A 21067-nucleotide genomic window follows, 5' to 3' on the forward strand; every position below is an offset into this window, starting at 1 on the left:
AAATCATCTGTCTAGTTGTTTGATTCATTGTTGAAAGTGAGGTATTGACATCTCCAACTATTTTTGTTGAATTCTTTATTTCTGTTTTAATTTCTGTCAGTGTTTGCTTCATGTTGTTTGAGGCTCTGTTAGATGCATGTATGTTTGCAATTTTTATATCTTATCGATGGATTGTCCTTTTTATCATTATAAAATGTCCCTCTTCATCTTCAGTAACATTTTAAAAGTCTATCTGATATTTCTATAGCCATTCCATCTTTCTTGTGGTTGCTGTTTGTATGCTATATCTTTTTTCATCCATTCATTTTCAATCTCTTTGTGTATTTAGGTGTGTCTCCTATGAAGGATACATAGTTAGATCTTTGTCTTTTATCTGGTCTGTCTTTTCTGCCTTTTGATTAAATCATTTGATCTATTGACATTTAATGTTATTTTTGATGCAGTTGGATTTATGTGTGTTATTTTATTTTTTCCCCTGTATATCATGAATTTTCTGTTCTTCCACTCTTCATTTGTTTATTTTTTTGCAGTAAGTGAATATTTTCTATTATAACATTTTAATTTTTAATGGTTTTTCATTATATTTTATGAGTTATTTTCTTTCTTTTTAAAAATAAATTTATTTATTTATTTTTCGGCTGTGTTGGATCTTCATTGCTGTGTGTGGGCTTTCTCTAGTTGCGGCGAGCGGGGGCTATTCTTCGTTGTAGTGTGCGGTCTTCTCATTATGATGGTTTCTCTTGTTGCAGAGCATGGGCTCTAGGTGCGCAGGCTTCAGTAGTTGTGGCACTCGGGCTCAGTAGTTGTGGCACTCGGGCTAAGTAGTTGTGGCTCACAGGCTGTAGAGCGCAGGCTCAGTAGTTGTGGTGCACGGGCTTACTTGCTCCGTGGCATGTGGGATCTTCCCGGACCAGGGCTCAAACCCATGTCCCCTGCATTGGCAGGCGGATTCTTAACCACTGTGCCACCAGGGAATTCCATGAGTTATTTTCTTAGTGGTTACTCCAGGGTTTACCATATATAGCTTATCTTATTAAAATATGCTTCAGATTTATACTAACTTAATTCCAGTGAGATGAAATAATGTTACTCATATAGGTCTAGTCTCTTTCTTCCCTTTTTGTGGTATTGTTATATGTATTACATCTGTGTATGTTGCAAACCTAACAGTCTATTTTTATAGTTATTATTTATATAATTTTATGTCTTTTAAAGAATCTGAGGAAGAAAAGGAGGATTAGTAAGTACTTATAGCTTTTGTTATATTAATCTTTGTATTAACCATTTTTGGTTTTCTTTGTTTGTTCCTGTGGATCTTTGTTTACCATCTAGTAATACCATGTCATATACTTAGCCCAATATAGATTTTTCTCCAGTACACTTCCTCTGTGGTGTTATTGGGGAATACATTATGTTTTATGTTTTATAGGCCCAACAATACCATTATTTATATCATTTAAAATACAGTCTTTAAAAATCATGTAAAAGAAGAAAGGAGACAAAAGATATATTTTTACTGTCTTTTATAATGACAGTTCTGTTATTGGTGCTCTTTGTTTTAATTTGTGGAGTTAAATTACTATCTGGTGTCACATGCTTTCTTCTTGAAAAGCTTCCTTTAGTATTTCTTGTAAGGCATATCTGCTGACAGTGAATTCTCTCAATTTTTGTTTATCTGTGAATGTTTCACTTTAATTTTTGAAAAGCAGTCTCGATGGATAGAAAATTTTTGGTTGACAGTTTTATTTTCAGGACTTTGAATATATTATCCCACTGGCTACTGACCCCCATTTTTCCTGATTAAAAGCCAGTTATTAATCTTATTGGGATTTTTTTTAGGTGAGGAGTCATATTTTCTCTTGCTGCTTTCGAGATTTTCTACTTGTTTTTGGCTTTTATCGCTTTTATTATAATGTATTTATCGATCTCTTCATGTTTATTTTACTTAAATTTTGTTAAGCTTCTTGGATGTGTAGATTAACATTTTTATCAAATTTGGGAATTTTTCAGGAATTATTTCTTCAAATAAATTTTAGCCTTCTTTCTCCCTCTCCTATCTTTCCAACACTCCCATTACACATAGGTTGGTGCACTTAATGGTGTCCTGCTTTTAACTGAGGCTCTGTTTATTTTTCTTCATTCTGTTGTCTCTCCGTACTTCAGCTTCCATGGTCTCTACTGATCTTTCTTCAAATTTGCTAATTCTCCTGCCAGTTCAAATTTGCTGTTGAATCTCTAGTGTATTTTTCATTTCGGTTTTTTTAAATGCTTTTATTTTATTTCTGTTAGTATGTGTAGAATTTTATCCGCCCCTGCCTGCCCACCCCCACTCTTTTTTTTGGCTGCACTGTGCAGCGTGTGGGATCTTAGTTCCCCGACCAGGGATTGAATCCGTGCACCCTGCAGTGGAAGTGCGGAGTCTTAACCACTGAACTGCCAGGGAGGTCCCTCATTTTAGTTATTTTACTGTTCTACTTTATAATTTCCATTCGTTCTTTTATATAATTTCTGTGTTTTTATTGATACTCTCTTTTTGTTGAGACATTGTCATCATACGTACCTTTAGTTCTTTAAGCATAATTTTCTTATTTTTTTCTGCCTTTAATTATTTTGTATATTTTTATTGTCTTCTAATTGTCCTTTTACTCCAGTTCTTGGGTTGTCAATTCTCATTTTTATTATCTCTCTTTTGCTTGACTCTTCTTTATGATGTTTTGTGATTTTTCATTTTGAGGTTTAATTCAATAAGTGTTGTTGTTGTTGTTTTCATTGTCTTTTATTTCTGTATCAAAGGCTTGCAAACGAAGCTGTGATGGCCAAACCTGGTTGACTGCCTATTTTTGTAAATAAAGTTTTATTGGATTATAGCTATTATCAATTGTTTGTGTATTGTGTATGGTTACTTTTGTACTGCAGTGGCAGCAGTGGTAGTTGTGAAGAGATTTTATGGTCTGCAAAGCCTAAAATACTTACTGTCTTGCAGTTTACAGAATCAAGTTTTTCCAGTTTCTGTTCTGTGTGACCTGAGTTGAAGAAGTATTTCAAGGGTCCATTTATATCTACTTTTGCATGAGGCTTTTCTTGTTTACAGAACAGGTTTTAACACTATTGTTTGATGTTGAGGTTTATCTACCATGTGGAAAGTGTGAATTTCAACCGAACCCATATGATCAGTATAGGCTTTAAGTTCTCACAAGTCACTTTTGTCTTTCATACATTCTTACCCATGTTAAGGTTCCTTTTTGCTTCTTTGGGCTTGTGATGTATTTTAGTACGTTTTTCACAGATAGGGGCTACATTTGAAGGCTTTAAGCATTTTAAATATGGTTCAGTTTAGCTCTCTTATTTGAGTATGCCAGAGATTATATCTCCTGGCCCTGCTGGGTTTTGAAATCCATACCTACTAGCTGTTGCTAGTCTATCCCCATGTATAGTAAAGTTCTGTCACTAGCTCACACTTCTCTTTCACATTCTTGTTTTGAATCCCTGTTTTATTTTTAACAATGATAATTCCCTTTTCTTCTAAAGGGCTATGTTTTGAAAAAAAGTTTTGGGTAAATTTTAGCCTTGATTTTCTGTTTTTTTTTTTTTGAATTTTGTTGAGAATGCCAAACAGATACTTTTCAATGTTTTACATCTGTTTTAGCACATATTTTTCAAAACGATGTACTTTATTTGCATATCAAGTGCTGTGTTTTTCATTATGTTTTATTTTCATTTTTTTCTGTTTGTGTGTACATAGATGAGAAGCCATCTGGGCTGGTTTTAAAATTTAAACAAAACAGTATGGATGACTTCTCTTTAGTTTCATTCATGTTCCAGAACCAGGTTGTTATTAGAACCTTTCAAGTAACAGTGTATCCTGGAAGGACTATTAGATACAAGCTTACATTACCTGTTGATCCAACCCCCTGATGGCAGTGGAGAATAAAACATCATCATAGGCTTTATAGTATATCCTTTTCCCGTGTTTGTTACAGCCATTATTACATCTGGGTCCTGCTTTCTATAACATGCCTTATCCTTTGCCATTGCTGCCATACTAGTTATAAGCTGCAACGATGACTATCCATTTTTGCTGGAAATTTTTCCAGCAGTTAGGTCTAAATTATACCAGCTTTCTGTATGGTATATTCATTACGTGGAACATTAGACTTTCCTGTATCTCATTCTAGCAGCTGATATGCTTCTTGGTTGCACCATGGCCCAGAACTGCCTTCAGAACTTGTCGCTTTCAGGAACGTTACAGTTGAGTAGCATTATGTCAGGAGTCCTCTTTTAATTCCCAGAGATATAGTAGGTTACTACTTTCTAGTTTTACTTACATAGTTGTCATCATACCCCAATTCTTGTTGTTGCTGGCAAGTTTTTTTACTATTACAGTGGTAATCTATGAGGAGTATATTAGATGAGATTGGTAAATTTAGTCATTTTATTCAGAAGTTAAGACATTTGTTTTTCTAATGAAAAAATGTAGCCAGGGTTTCATAAAAATGCTTATAGTAACCCATCTCTTATTTTGACTTTTTCAGATAATGCTTTACATGTAGTGAGCACTCAATAAATTTTGTTTTTACCTGAGTGAGTTAACCTTAGTGGTTTTACATAAAATTTTCTATGAAAAAATAACTTAAAATTTTAAGCACAATGTTAAAAAATTAAAGTTCTTGTCATTATTTTTCCTTTTTATAAAAGTAATATGAATTTATTGTAGAAAACTGATGATGCAGAAAAATCTTACTAAACTAAGATAACCATCATTAACTTTTCCATGGGCATATTAATACATTTAAAAACAAAATTGTGTTCATTCTAAATATATTGTTTGAATCCTTATTTCACTCATATTACATTGTGAAACAGCTTGGAGAAAATTTAATAACAAGAAAAATATTCATAATAAATTTCATAAAAATTTGAAAACGATATTGTAATTTTCTCAGTTTCATGAAGAGGAAGATTACTCAACATTTTTCCAGGATGACTGCGTGTCATTTCTATACTGTGTTGCAATAGAGTTATGCCTCTGAAAATTTCTGTAAGATATAGGTATTTGTTTTTTACTTTTTTTTTTCTTTACTCTTTGATGTTAACTCATGTTGATGACCTTATGCTAGTCTCTTGGGATTTCCCTCTTACTTTCAAATTTTCTACGTACAATAGGTATGCGATTTAATGTCTGGTCTTTGATTCATACATCCTGATTGTGCATTTGTTTCTGCCATTCTTTAAATGTGTGACTTTGGGTAGTTGCTTAATCCAGGCCTCCTGATCTTAGAAAGAACCCTAAAAATAGTACCTTCCACACAAAATTGTTGTGAGGCTTAAATTATATAATTCATGTATGTCACTTTGTTCACTATCTAGCCATGGGGTAGTATTTACAATATTTTAAAAACTGATACAATATGTAAACTGACCAAGCAGAATATAGATGCCAGCCACAAACAACTGCAATCGACTAAACATTGGCTTTCTTGGCTTGAGTGAGAGAGAGCTCAATTAAATGCTATCTTAGTTGTAATAATGATGCAAATGATTATGAAAGTGACAATGATTATGATGTTTCGACAAGACGTTACCAAACTAAGTCAGTATTATGCCCCCAATAGACCCTAAACATGAGCTTTCATATGGGAACTTTATCTCTCATCTGAAATTTTTAAATTCTATTGTAATATTAATATGAAAACAAACGTCGTATTAAGAAGACATAAAAAAATCTTATGCTTTAAATCTGTTTCTGTTTAGTTCACATTCAAATAGAATTTTAATTAAGCCTTGAAGCTTTTCTTGCCCAAAGAAGATAAACATTTATACAAAGTAATTTAAAAGTGCTATGTTTGCTAATTTTACACTAATGTATTTTCTTGAAGTAAGGACTTATTACCACACAATTTTCTATATTTATTGATCCTTTTTTATTATATGTAAATATAATTAAGATGCATTTTAACATTCTTTGTCAAAGCTCTTTTATTTATTCCTGTTAATAGACATAATTGTCACATGAATCTTTAAGGAATATGTTAAAAGATATTTCCTCCTTAGCTATAACTTTTATGTTTCACTTAAATTTCTAACCCCTACATTTTACAGATTATAGGCAAAATTTCAACACAGAATTTATTGTATATAATGTCCTATATTAGTATTTTGAGATACACATTAAAAAAAAAACTTAGGAAATGCCGGTTGGACTCTGCTACCATTCAGATTTGTAAAATAAATTCTTTGTCTTGATGGCAGTTATACTTGATACTGTTATGTAGATATTAAAATTTTTTTTTTTTTACTATTTTCGTTAGCTTGCCAGTGTAATGGACATAGCACTTGCATCAATAATAACGTGTGCGAACAGTGTAAAAATCTTACCACAGGAAAGCAGTGTCAAGACTGCATGCCAGGTTATTATGGAGATCCAACCAACGGAGGACAGTGTACAGGTAATTATTTTTTCTTTCACTTCAGTGTATTTTTACTACAGAAAAGAAAATTAAGAAAGATATGCCTCTTGTGGAAAATATATTTTATTAAAGATTTTTTTTCCATTAAGTCTCAATATTTTTGGAAGGTAATATATATTTATTAGGGACTATGAACTATAAAAATTCTGTGATATACTTGCTTTAAGAAAATCTTACTTTTTCTTATTTCAAAATGAATACATGATTACTATAGGAAATTTACCAAATGCAGATAAATTAAAATTAAATATTACCTGTAATCTTACTATTCTAAAATAATCACTGCTGATAATTTGTTTTTTATTAATAGTAAGTTATCATTTTACATTTTACTTTAGGAATAAGAAATAAAGGTTTTGTGTATGCCTTACATCACGTAAGTTGTTTTTTTTTTTTTTTTTTTTTTTTGACAAGGTGATAGTATAACATAAGGTTTAAGAGAATGAGTTTAGAATCAGTCCTTGGCTGAAATTCCAACTCTGCCACCGTTTAAATGTATGGCTTTAGTTAATTCACTTAAGCATCTCAGTGCTTCATTTTTCTTATATGTAGAAGGAAGATGATAATACTTCATTGGATTATTGTAAAGATCAAATGAGATCATATGTAATAGAATCACATATAATAGGAATTGAAGCATGTTAAAAGAGCATTATAAAAGCTAACTATTATCATATCATTTTTCGATCATGAAACCCTTCTTTTCTCTATTTTCTTCTCTGTCCTGCTGCTTCTTTCTCCTACTTTTTAAAAAAGAAAATTTGGTCTTTCTTTAAAAATTTTCCTTAAAAATTTTTTTTTTCAGTAATCCTTCTTCATTTCTAGATTAGTCCTTGTTCCTTAAATCTTTAATCTACTTTTTCTAAATGGAATAGCCTGTAGAGCACTCACAGAAAAGCCTCAGTTGTTGGCTGTGATAAGATGAGAAATCTTTATAGAGAGAGTTGAGCCTGGGCCTTTAGATAAAACTTTTTAACACTACCTGCATATTAAAGCCACCTGGAGAGCTTTTTAAAAATACGGATGTCTGGGTCAATCCCTAAAATAATTAAATCAGTCTCTTAGTTTATTGTAAGGTGATTCTTGGTTCTTTTCAAAGTCTTCCCAAATGATTCTAATATACACTCAGGGTTGGGAAACACAGAATGATGAGCTGTGCCTTAGAGTCAACAAAACTGCTCTGGGTAATAGCAGGTTTGGTGCTGATTGAAATTTTGTGATATGGAAAGCTCTGCCCTGATTGAGGCTGCAATACACAAATTGTTTGACGCTTGCATTTTCTGTGTTCTAGGCACTGTACTCATAGCTTATATGCATTATCTCATTTCAGCTGTACAACAACTGTATGGGAGAAGTCACAGTTATCTCCATTTTATATACAACCAAATACACAAAGAAGTTAAGTAAAATACCCAAATCATACTGCTAATAAGAGGAAGAAAGTGTCTGAATCTTAGGCCTAACTCTTAACTGTTAATGCAGAAGTGGTGTTAATATGGACAGGGAGGATCCAGTAGCCCTTATTAGCTAAAAGCCACAGCTTAGTGCTGTGTTCATTTTATACAGAAGCAGCAGTAGAGATGTGTACAACAGAATCCACAAAGTTTAGACCTTACCTAGTGGAGTCATAGTATTTTATTATTTTATGTTTATTAGTAAAAAGGTAAGGATTTTGAAGCCATCCTGTTTTCCAAAAAGCTTTTTACTACTGAATTTTCTATAGCCAAGAATTTCATTGGACAAAAAGTGTATTTCAGATAGATTATTTATGTTATATATATATAAATGTTTTGTTTCCATAACTTTAAGACAAAAACACGCCTGGGTTGTTTTTTTTCCACATTTGCAATTTATATGTGTTTGCAACCTTTCATATATTTAATATACAATTGTTGTTTTAATTTACTTTTATGAAAATAATTTCATTTACAGTCTCCAAATTATTTTAATGCCTATATAATAGTCCATGGGGATTTTGTGAAATAATTTACTTCATATATTTCTGTTATTTATATATTGCTTCCAACCATAACCCCATTTTTAGCATTTTTAAAATTTGAGGTCAAATTCACATAGCATAACAGTAACCATTTTAGGTATACAATTCAGTGGCATTTACTACATTCATAATATTGTGCAACCATCACCTCTGTCAAGTTCCAGAAAATTTCCTTCCCTCCAAAAGAAAATGCCATACTTATTAAGCAGTCATCCCAGTCCCTGGCAGTCACTAATCTGCTCTCTTTCTTTATAAATTTACTTATTCTGGATATTTCATGTAAATTGGATCATAAAATATGTGACTTTGTGACTGGCTTCTTTTACTTAGCATAATGTTTTTAATGTTCATTCTTGTTGTAGCAACTATCAGTACTTCATTCCTTTTTGTGGATGAATATTATTCCATTGTATGGATATATCACAATAGTTTTGCCCATTTATTCATTGATGGACATTGGTTTTTTTTTCCACCTTTTGGCTATTGTGAATAGTGCTGCTATGAACATTACTGCACAAGTTGTTTTTGAATACAAATTTTTAGTTCTTTTGTATATAAGCTAGGAGAGGAATTGCTGGGTCATATAGCAATTTTATGTTTAACTTTTCGAGGAACTGCCAAATTGTTCAAATTGTTTTCCAATTCGTGGTTGCACGATTTTACATTCCCACCAGCAACGTGGAGGATTCCAATTTCTCTACATCCTTGCCAACAGTTGTTATTTTACATTTTCAGAAACTTTTAGCCATCCTAGTAGGTGTAAAACTATTCCTCATTGTAGTTTTGATTTGCATTTCCCTAATGACTAGTGATGAAGTTGTTGGCCATCGTATGTTTTTTTTGGAGAAATGTCTATTCCAGTTCTTGCCCATTTTAAAACAATTTTAAAAATTGTGGTAAAATGTACCTAATATAAAATTAGCAATTTTAACCATTTTAAGTGTATAGTTCAGTTTCATTAAGTACATTCACATTGTTGTGCAACCATCATTACTATCCATCTCCAAAACTTTTTTCATCTTGCAAAGCTAAAACTGTATAACCATTAAATAATAACTCTTCATTCCCCAGCACCGGCCCCTGGCAGCCACTATTTTAGTCTTTGTCACTATGAATATGATTACTCTAGACACCTCAAATAAGTGGAATTATCCAGTATTTGTCCTTAATGATTGGTTTTTTTCAGTTAGCATAATGTCTTCAAGGTTCTTTCACATAGTAGCATGTGTCCTTCCTTTTTATTGCTGAATAATATTCTGTTGTATATATATATACCACATTTTAAAAATCCATGCATCCATTGATGGATGCTTGAGTTGCTTCCACCTTTTGACTACTGTAAATAATACTGCTATGAATATGGGTGTACAAATATTTTTTTGAGTCTTTTTGTCTTTTCATGTGCATATTGGCCACTTGTATATCTTCGGAGTAATGTCTTTTCGAGTCCTTTGTTCATTTTTTTAATTGGGCTATTTGGTTTTGTTGTTGTTGTTGAATTCTAAGAGTTCTTCATATATTCTAGTTATGAGGTCCTTATCAGATAAATGATTTGCAGATATTCTCCCATTCTGTAGGTTGTCTTTTCACTGTCTAGACAGTGTCCTTCAAAGCACCAAAGTTTTAAATTTTGATGAAGTCCAGTCTGTCTCTTTTTTCTTTTGTTGCTTGTGCTTTTGGTGCATATCTAAGAATCCATTGCCAAATGTAATGTCATGAAGATTACCAAAGTATTATTTTAATTTTTTGCCAACGTAGGCAAAAGGAACGTTTGAATAAGTATATTAGCTAAAAACTGTTTTAAATTAAAATAGTAAGTTTTATCATTCCACCAGGCATAGTGCTTTTAGAAATATGTTTCCCTTTGGGGATGATACTTCTCTGCTAGGTTTAAGACTAATTCAGTTATTTCATATTATTTTTGTTGCTGACATTATACATGTGGAAAGCTGAGGTACAATGCAATAGAAAACTAAAGAGAATGAAAGATAAATACCTTTCTTATTCACTGTTGCACATTCCCTGGTAGTTTATGAAGCTTTAAACAATTCCTTATAGTTTCCTTATTTCCTAAATTTGGCAAAATAGTATTTTTCTGTCTGTGACTTTTCTACAGTGACGTGATATATGAAATTCATTTTTATTCCTTAGGGCCACATTAGCAATCTAACTAAATAAACAATATGTCACATCTGGTGAATTATATTTAATGCGGCAATGGCTAAAATCAATTTATAAAATATGAGAAGTAAAAGTTTTCTACTGTTTTTTCATTTTTAGTTCACCTTATTGAGAAAAGTTCATTTTTTCATTAGTAGTTGCACGTATTAAAATTCAAAGTCCATGATGATGTTAAGGGAAATAAGCAAATAGATTTATATTTGAATGGTAAGGCTTTAAATGTCTGCAGATTTAGATATTCTTTAAAAAAGTTGGCCTACTAAAGCCATTTAACTATGTTGTCAATATGTAAATGTACTTGTAGACTTCCTTCAGATTGTTTTTAAACTATGTTATATTTATAGCTATTCTGTTAGTATAATTATTGAAAGTGCTTCATTATTAAAATTATTTTATTTCTTATTAATGTTCAGGAAGATTCTCTGTTACAAACTTGCTCTGGCATTGGTTATCTATCTATCTGTCTATCTATCTAATTGTCTTTGTAGCTATAAAAGAATATAACATTTTTAAGAGTTTGGGCTTTGGAGTTATACTGATTGGGTCCATATTCTGGCAATGGCCCTGTCACCCTGGATAATTATTTAACCTCTTAGTGTCTCACTTTCCTCACCTGCAAAATGCAGCTAATTTAATTTACTGTGAGGCTTAAATAAACATATGAAATAATTTGTGTTTCCAGCAAAAGTTAACTCCATAATGCAAACTATTATTGCAAATTATTATTGTTACTATTTATAACATCATTAGGCTTAAATATGTTAATATAAATGTATGAATCAGACTTTAGGGACAGTATTATTTTTACCATGTTATCTCCAATTTAACATCAATTTTAGTAAAAGAAAATAAATGAAAGTTTCATTGAATAGAGTAACAGCTCAATGTGCTACAACAGCTCAACACTCAATATACTGTACTGCTTTGCGATGAAGGATTACCCTTGAATTCCACAATTACTGACTACTTACTATATGCAAAGTAGTGTGTTAGGACTTACTAAAATTTATATATGGTTGACTTGAACAGCACAGATTTGAATACATGATGATAAGATCTGCGCAGGTCTACTTATACACGGACTTTTAAAATAGTAAATACTATAGTACCACACTATCCACGGTTTGTTGAATCTTGTGTATAGAAGATGCAGAACTGTGTATAGGAGGAACCTGGTATATGGCGGAACTGCATATATGGAGGGCCAACTATAAGTTACACAGGATTTTTCTATTGCACAGAGGGTTGGTGTCCCTAACCCCCTTCCTATTCAAGGGTCAACTGAATATTGTGTAGGTGCTGTAATAGTGTTATGTAGAAGTTGAATGATGGAATCAGGGACAAAGAGATTAATTTTAATGGGAGGATCTGGGTAGGCCCTTGAGAGTTGAGGCAATTTGCATGCTTCAATTTTCTGTAATTATTATTAGCTGCATGTTTTTCATTGTAACTTGTTCTAAATATAAGAAACTAAGCTATAATGTTATTAATCTTAAAAATATTTTAATATCTTTACATGTATTTGTTTTGTTTAATTACTCATAAAAAATGGACTGTAAGAAAAAAGCTCCCCATATGAAGTATACAGACATTTAAAAAATTGCATTCTTGTATGACTAAGAGTTTTATTCATCTAGGTCTTACTGTTTTTAGTTATTTTATTGTAAGATGTCTAATGGGTTTGGTTGGTGTTATGAATAAATTCTTTTCCTTTAACATTGCATTCATAACTGGTTATAGTAAAATGTAATTTTGTATTTATTTATGACTTTTAGTTCATTTTATTATTCTTTTTCTAGGTTCTTAAATAGTATATGGTTTTCTTTCTATATTTTTTACTTTTAATAGTGATAAAGAAAACTCTTAGTTTCCAGGTTGAGGAAAAAAAAGTTCTTTCAACATAGTAACAGTTCTGTTTTTACCTTTGTTTCTTATTAGCAAAACTTATGTTCTTCTTTTTGGCATATTATTAATATCTGTCCATAGCAGGCTTTTACAGAAATAATTTAAAACTTTAATAAACACACTGGGCTATGACACAGATATTCTCTGAGACTTGAGGGTGGTAAAGAAGATAAGTGAACTCTTCTTTCTCTCTACTAGGATGGGAGATTTTTTTCATTTTAAACCCTTCTTACATATTGCAGATTGTTCAGAGAAGCTGAAAGTTTATAATCAAATGAACTCGAGCATTTCTTAAAATAAATGTAAGAAGTTTAATTCTCTCAAAATGGAAGCATTGACCTGAATAATCTAAAAATGCAGATAAATGAAAATCACTTGATATGGAAATCTTGTTTTTATTAATTACTTTGACACAACAAAGTTGAAAGTTTGTATTTTCTAAGTACGCATTATCATCCTGTGTGGCAGAGAAAAGCCAATCTGAGATTTTAAATATTTCAAAGAATGGCCCTTAAATGAATAATTATATAATTACATGTAGCTATTTAGTATATGATATAGTCATGAAGTTATACTTTGATCTAAAATCCTCTTCAGAATGACATTTTTATGTAAATTTAAGAAAACAAGAGAGCCTTTTAAAATCATATAGAACTGTTTCAACCACATGATTAAACAAAGTCTTTATTGCATAGCTTCTATAATATTTGTAGCTAGTTTCTCTTCTCTGTATACTAATTTTTTGAAACTCTTTGTTTTCCTTGTAGAAGTGTTCCTCTACGTCAAATTGCTCAGTAACCTTGTTTTCTTTATCTACTCCATCTTTTCAAACTCTTTTCATGCTTTTTGTTCTCAAAAAGGAATGTTAAGGATAAGAACTGCGTTTATGAAAACTGTTTGGCCCTGACATTGTCAGCTATTTTAGAATGACCTTTGATTGTGGGTTATTAGAAGATGCAGTTTACTACTCTTTTCTCTTAAATTCCTTTTGCAAGAACTGTCTGTGGGCTGAGTCTCATGAAACTGCTAGAGATATTAGTCACTGAACTTTTAAGTGCTGGGGAACTTTGCCATGCATGGCTCACTTTGACACCTTTCTCAAGATCTCCTTTCCTACTTTTTATTTGCACAAAGTTCTACTTTCCACCTATCCTAACTTAAAATAAATTTTTACTTCGACTTTTGGCATTGGGTTAGTGGTTTTTAGGCTCCTAGACTTGATGTTATAGACCATCTCCATCTCTGATTTATCAGTTTTGACCATGAAGTGTGTCACTTGAATGTTTTCTTTTCATTAGTAAGTTCACTAATATATCTCTTACGGAATTAAGCAAAAAACTTTTCAATGGTTTTAGGTCTACAAGTACAATACTTACCTATTTGGGGCAAGACAGAAACCATTATTTTATCTGAGTGTTCAATATTTCTCTTTAATTTCACTTGACGTGATGCTTATCATCATGTATTGCTTTAGGTTTTATGTTACAAGGATCTGGCACTATTGTTTTTTTTAATAAGTAAGGTAAGATAATTTAATTTAAAAATAAAAATGGCTCTTACCCTGATCTACAAAGGTTGAAGAATTCCTATTAGCTTCAAATGACAAGCCTAGGATGAAAAAAAGTAAGGGGTGAATTTAAAGTGGGGCGTACTTCTTGTATTCTAAAACATAGAAAACATTTATTTAGTATGCTACAGAAAATTAGAGGTTAACTAAGAAACTCTAAGCATGTACTTACCTTGTCCTGATATTTAAAGATTTTTTAAAAACCAAAATCAAGCTAAATACCAATTTGCATACACACTTTTTCATATCTCAAAAACTACTTAGTGATGGTGGGCAAGTTAATTATATATTAGAAATGCCTAGAGCAGGTGTACAAAAGCACCAGCATAAATATTCCCTTAAATATTTCATAAAGGATATTAAAATCCTCCTTAACATATTATTTCAGAAGAAATGCCTTTTCTTCAAATGTTCATTTTTATATATTAGGACATGAATGCAAGTATTTGCATTTCTCTTAATCACATATAATTTTTTATACCTTTTACCTTGCTTTTTCTTTAAAGGCCAATTTACTGATTTTGTAATAATCACAGTCTATACTTGTAGGCTTTAAAGCAAATATATAAACATTTAATTGTATGTTTTGTGAAGAGTGCAGCCTACTTTATTAAGCAATTTTAAGCTTTTTTTTTTTTGCGGTACGCGGGCCTCTCACTGTTGTGGCCTCTCCCGTTGCGGAGCACAGGCTCCGGACGCGCAGGCTCAGCGGCCATGGCTCACGGGCCCAGCCGCTCTGCGGCATGTGGGATCTTCCCGGACCGGGGCACGAACCCGTGTCCCCTGCATCGGCAGGCGGACTCTCAATCACTGCGCCACCAGGGAAGCCCTAACTTATTTTTTGACTTCTTATTAAGCATTTCTATACAGGCCACTATTATTCAAATCAATGCTTATAAACTGAATACAGTAACTTTATTATCTAAAAAATTTTCTCACTTCACCCGCATTTTGTTAATGGTAATACAATTCTTTTTGGGCTCATTTTCAATGGTACCTTTGATTCCTTCCTTTTCTTCAACCCTTGTATTCTGTCCCAAGCTGATTCTGACTCTGCACTGTCTCTGATACCTATCTCCGCCTTTGTGTTCCATTACCTTTATTAGTTTAGGCCCCCATGATTCCTCTTCTCTTCCACTGCTGTTGGATGTTACAGATTACCTAAAATGGAATAGGTTCTTATTAATTATTTGTTGAATTAATGAATGATTACCCTCTGTATATGCAATCTCTCCATTTGTAATCCACCCTTATATCTCCTTTATCAGAAGATAAAGACATAGTTTTCTTCCCCAAAACATTCAGTGATTTTTATGACCATTTCCAAAATCTTTCATTGCCTCCAAAGTGTCTGTGAAATAAATTAAAACCTCCTTGACAAGATGTTCAAGGCCTTTTATGCTCTGACCCAGAGTGATTTTTCTGGTTTCATATCCTACCATGTTTCTCATATTCTACCGCACCTTTACTTCTCTTTTTCTCTGTGTCCACATTTAAGTTAAGATATTAACATTTTCCTTGTCAGCCAAGCTCCAAGCATTATATTAAAAACATATATAACTAATATTTAATGGTATTTTATTCATACCAGGAACATTGCTAAGAACTTTGCCTAAATTTTTTCATATTCTCCAAAGCATTTTGTCAAGTATATACTATTATGTCAATTTTATAGAGGAGTAAACCAAAGACTTAGGCCTAAAGAGTCATGTTAAAGGTTAAGCCAGCAAGTGATGGAACCAGGATTGAAATGTGAACTACCAGACTCTTGTACTCCAAAGCAAGTATGTGCTTACATCTTTGAATCTCAGATATAATCAGTGGTCAGCTCTAATCCATTTCGAAGCCATAATATTGAACTGCCATTGTCTACAGTTTCTAAATAGGTCAGCCTCACTTTCTTTTAGTTGATCCTTTATTCTGTATCTAGGACATTCACAATATTGTATTCCTTTTCACCTCATATCAAACCACTCCTTCATATAAACCCAACTTTTTACCCATTTTTTCCTATTTTTGCTTCCCTGGACACTACTGTGCCTCTGGACTCCATTACTCATTTTTCAAATCTCAACTCTGGAAATTTCAGCCTGAAAACTTGTAATGTCCCTCCTAACTTCAGGCAGTGTTGGTACCTCCATGGTGATAGCCATCAGTGTTTTTGTAAGTCATTGCTCACTTATCTTTCCAAGTAGGATGTGAACTTCTTGATGAGAAAAGTTTTGTCTTAGTTGGTTTTTTAAAAAATCATTTTTACATTATCTTTGTGACGCTATTACATAGGTAGTAGTACGGTGCTTTGTATATAGTTAGCCCATTGCTATATTAATATTACTAAGAAAATATAATATTTGTGTCATATGTTTTACTCATTTTCATATGATCTAAGAGAAAATGTAATTCAGACTTTGTAGCTAGGTGGGTTTCACGTTTCAACCAATATTTTCACTTTAGAGCAAGAGGTATAAGGTAGCTTACTATTTTTCTCAGGTTGATTTTTCTTTCTTTTATTTTTAAGTAATAGAGGCAGAAGTGAAGCAATATTGGTTCCAAAGTCTATGTTTTATTTTGTTCTAAATGAGGATTAGTTTTAATAATTACCAATGGTATTTCATTCTGTACTCATAACTTATTGAGCAATAATCCAATATTTTGTACATAAATTTTTCATTAAATACTGATGAGAAGTTATATGAAGTTTAGATAAGGAAGAAAAATGAAATTTATATAATTCCTTTCAGTTTCTAGTTTTTCTAGAGAAAATAAATAGAATATTGGTGTCTGACTTCTCAAAGCTTACCATCTACATTTCACTTCACTCTATTAATTTTGGGGTCATTTTAACAAAATGTGTTATCCTATAAATGTTTTTAGATAACTTCAAAATATCTATTTCAGTATACCATATAATTTGTATTTTAAATGATTTTAAGGTATATTTTATTTATTTTTCTATCTGCCAGCAGCTAATTCTTTCAAGTTTAAAGCTGTATTGTGCTTATATGAATCCCATTGGTGGTAACTGTAGGCATTTGGGTAATTATTTACATAGGATGATTGGTTTTTCCTGAAAAGCTAGAGACTAATGTTTTCTTGAGAAATGGAATCATTATTTTACATATTGTTAACAACATCCCTTCTACTCAGAAGTATAGAAACTAAACCCTTAATAACATATGGGAAAAACAAAGAACTCTTCAAATACAGTTGTTAACATAGTTATTATTGACATACAAGTAAAAGACATAAAAGTATATTTTATTATCTATTTTTAAAATGTAGAATTGTTTAATCTTTTCAAAATTGAAAAGGTCTGTTAATTTGGGGGGGGACATAATTTCACACAGAAAAGTTGTAAGGATATTCAATAAGTTCCTTCAGATTTCTTCTTTCTCTCCCTATCTCTCAATTAAACATTGCAGACTTGATATCCCTCTATTCCTTAAAGATTTTAGGGTTTATTTTTTAAAAGTTGGGAATTCTCTTAACTACATTATAATTATAGAAATTAGGAAATTACATTGATGCATACTGTTATTAAACACAGACCTTACCAATTGTCCCAACAGTGTTCTTTAGAGCAAAAGAAAATTCAAGATTACTAGTTGCATTGAGTTGTGTCTCTTTAGACTTTAATCTGGAACATTTCTTGAGTCTTTCTTTTTACGTAATGACATTGACATTTTTTAGGAATACAGGTATTCCCCGATTTTCAGATGTTCATAAACATTTGGTTAAAGTGGTGTCTGCCAGATTTCTTCACTATGAAGTCACTATTTTATCCTTTAATGAAAAAATATCTTGTAGGAGATATTATGAGACTGTGTGAATATCATGTTACTTCTCAAACTTTTACTCACTAGTTTGGTGATTTTTACCAAACAGAGATTTTCTGATTCCATCATTCTTTCTATAATAATTAGTTAGCTTTCTTCTACAATGAAAAGCTTTGTCTTCTCTAGTTTGTCTGTCTGTGAATCTTATCTATGTATTCATCTGTGCATCTGTGTATTTATCTATGTATCTATGCATCTGTCTATGTTTCTATGCATCTGTCTATGTTTCTATCTACCTATCTATCTATTTGTCTATCTATCATTCTTTGAGCATTTCCTTATGTTTTTGGCACTCATCTTGTACCTTTCCTACCCAAACTGGAAGCTGGCATTTCTCAAGCATCCCTGGTTCCTTTATTGGGCTCTTTGCTACAGGGCCATCAGTGTTTATGGATCATCCTATCAGACAGAACTGGAAAATAGATATATGTATACATAACAGACACCAATAAATTCTCATACATAAATGTAAACACATCAGTGCCCATTACTGTATCTACCTGTACTCTATAGTAAAATCCATGAGTTCACACTAATACCTCTCATTTCCTCTCCCTTACTACAGCGTTCATTCTATCCTTCCTCCTTTCCAAATTTTTAATTTCCTTCTCTGACAGCAAATAATCTAACTTTAGTTATTGACAATAAATATATTTTTATTTATATCAATAAAAATATATTTTTATATACTAAAGTTTCATATGTATTCAGTTCTATTTGTAGATCTTCTATTCTACTCCACTGATCTGTTTGCCTATTGATGTGCCAGTATCACAGTGTTTTAATTTTAGAGGGCTTATAAATGTTTGAATGTCTATTAGAACTAGTCCCCCACCCCCTTTTTTAAGCTTTTCTTTTTTAATGTTTTCCTGGCTATTCCTGAATGCATATTTTTCTGTGTGATTATTATCAATTTATCAAGCTCCATTAAAAAATGTTAGTATTTTTGCTGAGATTGGGTTAGATTTATAAACTAATTCAAATAGAACTGACATCTTTATGATATTGGGTTGTTTTTTTCAAGAACAATGTGTGTCTTTCCATTTTTTCACAACTACTTTTATGCCTACCATGGGTTTTGCATATTTTTTGTTAAAATTTATTCCTAAGTATTTTATCTTATTCATTACAATTATAAATAAGATTTTATATCCTTTACCTGGTTATTGTTAGAGGGCTATTGATTTCTGCATATTAATTTTTTAAATTTACTAACTTACTGAATTCCTTATTGTTTTAATTTGTTTTAACACTGATTCTCTAGGGTTTCCAGGCATACTATCATATCATTTACAAATAGAAATAGTTTCACTTTTTTTCTAGTCCTTACACATCAATTAATTTTTCATGTGTAATTACATTGGTTAATATCTCTAACCAATGTAATATCTCTAAATTGTATCTCTAATACAATTTTAAGAGTAATAGATCTATTGGGGAATCTTGCCTTATTCCTGATCTTAGTGGAAGAAAAGCTTCCAGTGTTTTCTTATTAAGCAAGATACTGGCTATTATATATATATGTGTATATATATATATATATATAATATATGTACACACACATATACATATGTTTGTGTGTGTGTATAATTATGCTAAGAAAGTATCCTTGAATTACTATTTTATTGAATGTTTTATCAGGAATAGGCATTGACTTTTGTTAAAGACTTTTTAGCATCTGTGTAGATAAGCATTTTTTAAAATTTTTAGATTTGATAATATGGTGTATTAATGAATTTCTTAATAATGCATCAACCTTGCAATCTTAGTACTTATATTTAACGGTGTATTTACTGAATAGGTTATTATCATTGATGTTTTCAGGTTAGTTTCAGCTTTCAAGCCGTTAAAAAAGTACATTACATATTTGAAATTAAAAAGCATATATGGTCAAGAATGTTACATGCTATCTATATGTGCCATCCACACATATATATTGTCTATCAAGAAGTTGAAAGAATCTCAGGATATAATTCTTTACTACTTACTAGATGTATAAATGTGGACTTTTTGTTTTCATTTCTTTGAGGCTATTCTATCAAATTAGAAAATGAAATATGACTCAAGTTATTCTTTATCAAAGCTAAACACAAGGTATTAAAAATACAATTCCAGAAGAGTTGGGTTGAAATTTATTTTGGTCAAATATTTTCAGTGCTTATGCTTAACCCTCTTCTATCAAAAAAGAAAAAACGAAAACCTTGTTTTTTTTTTTGTGGTATGCGGGCCTCCATCTGCCGTGGCCTCTCCCGTTGCGGAGCACAGGCTCCGGACGCGCAGGCCCAGTGGCCATGGCTCACGGGCCCAGCCGCTCCACGGCACGTGGGATCCTCCCAGACCGGGGCGCGAACCCAGTTCCCCTGCATCGGCAGGCGGACGCGCAACCACTGCGCCACCAGGGAAGCCCACCTTGTTTGTTTTAAATGAGATTTGTGTTTTGAAAATTCAGTCAGAATGAAGAACTGACAAGTTATGTGTTTCCAGGCTTTGTGGTTATAGGTCAGGGGTTGGCAATTTTTTTTTCTCTAAACGATCAAGTAGTAAATATTTTATTTTTTGTGATCCAGGTACAGGTATGGTTGCTGCTTTGCTGCTGACTCCTCTTGTTCCTCCTCCTTTTCCTCCAGCTTCACCTCCTTCTTCTTCTCCACAATCCTTTGAAAATGTAGAAACCGTTCTCAGCTTATGGGCCATAAAAAATAGGAAGTGAGGACTTGCCCTCACGGATATAGTTTACTGACCCTTAAAACAGATTGTTAGAGTTTCTCCTCATTTTTCAATATGTTAGACGGCTTTGAAATGTGAAGTATGAATCTTAATAGCCCTCTTGGCACTTTATGACTTTCCAACCTGTAACTTAAATCCTTAAAACAGTACCATTTACTTGGCAGTTCCAGTCCTTAAGTTCTAGATTCTTGTTCACCATCATATTCTCAGACTAGTTCTAGAGCAGTGCCTTTCACCCAACAGCGTTCAACAAATACTGGAACAAGGACTGAATAACTGAGTTTCACTGTGCTTTATTTATTGGAGAAAGAATCATTTCTTAATTTCTCATTTACTCTTTTTTTTTTTTTTTTTTTTTTTTTTTTTTTTGGGGTACGCGGGCCCT

At 32.1% G+C, this 21067-nt stretch overlaps 1 protein-coding gene across 2 annotated transcripts in view; it reads left to right on the forward strand.

Annotated features, from left to right (window-relative positions):
- Positions 1–21067, forward strand: part of ATRNL1 (attractin like 1) — a 744759-nt gene that overhangs the window by 215804 nt on the left and 507888 nt on the right. For both annotated transcript variants that reach the window (XM_024121650.1, XM_024121651.1), the window contains exon 19: positions 6309–6446. In XM_024121650.1, coding sequence (XP_023977418.1) covers positions 6309–6446 — 138 coding nt within the window. The remainder of the gene's footprint in view (positions 1–6308; positions 6447–21067) is intronic.

Source organism: Physeter macrocephalus, chromosome 20 (genome assembly GCF_002837175.3).
Source record: "Physeter macrocephalus isolate SW-GA chromosome 20, ASM283717v5, whole genome shotgun sequence".
In the NCBI taxonomy this organism is placed as follows: domain Eukaryota; kingdom Metazoa; phylum Chordata; class Mammalia; order Artiodactyla; family Physeteridae; genus Physeter; species Physeter macrocephalus.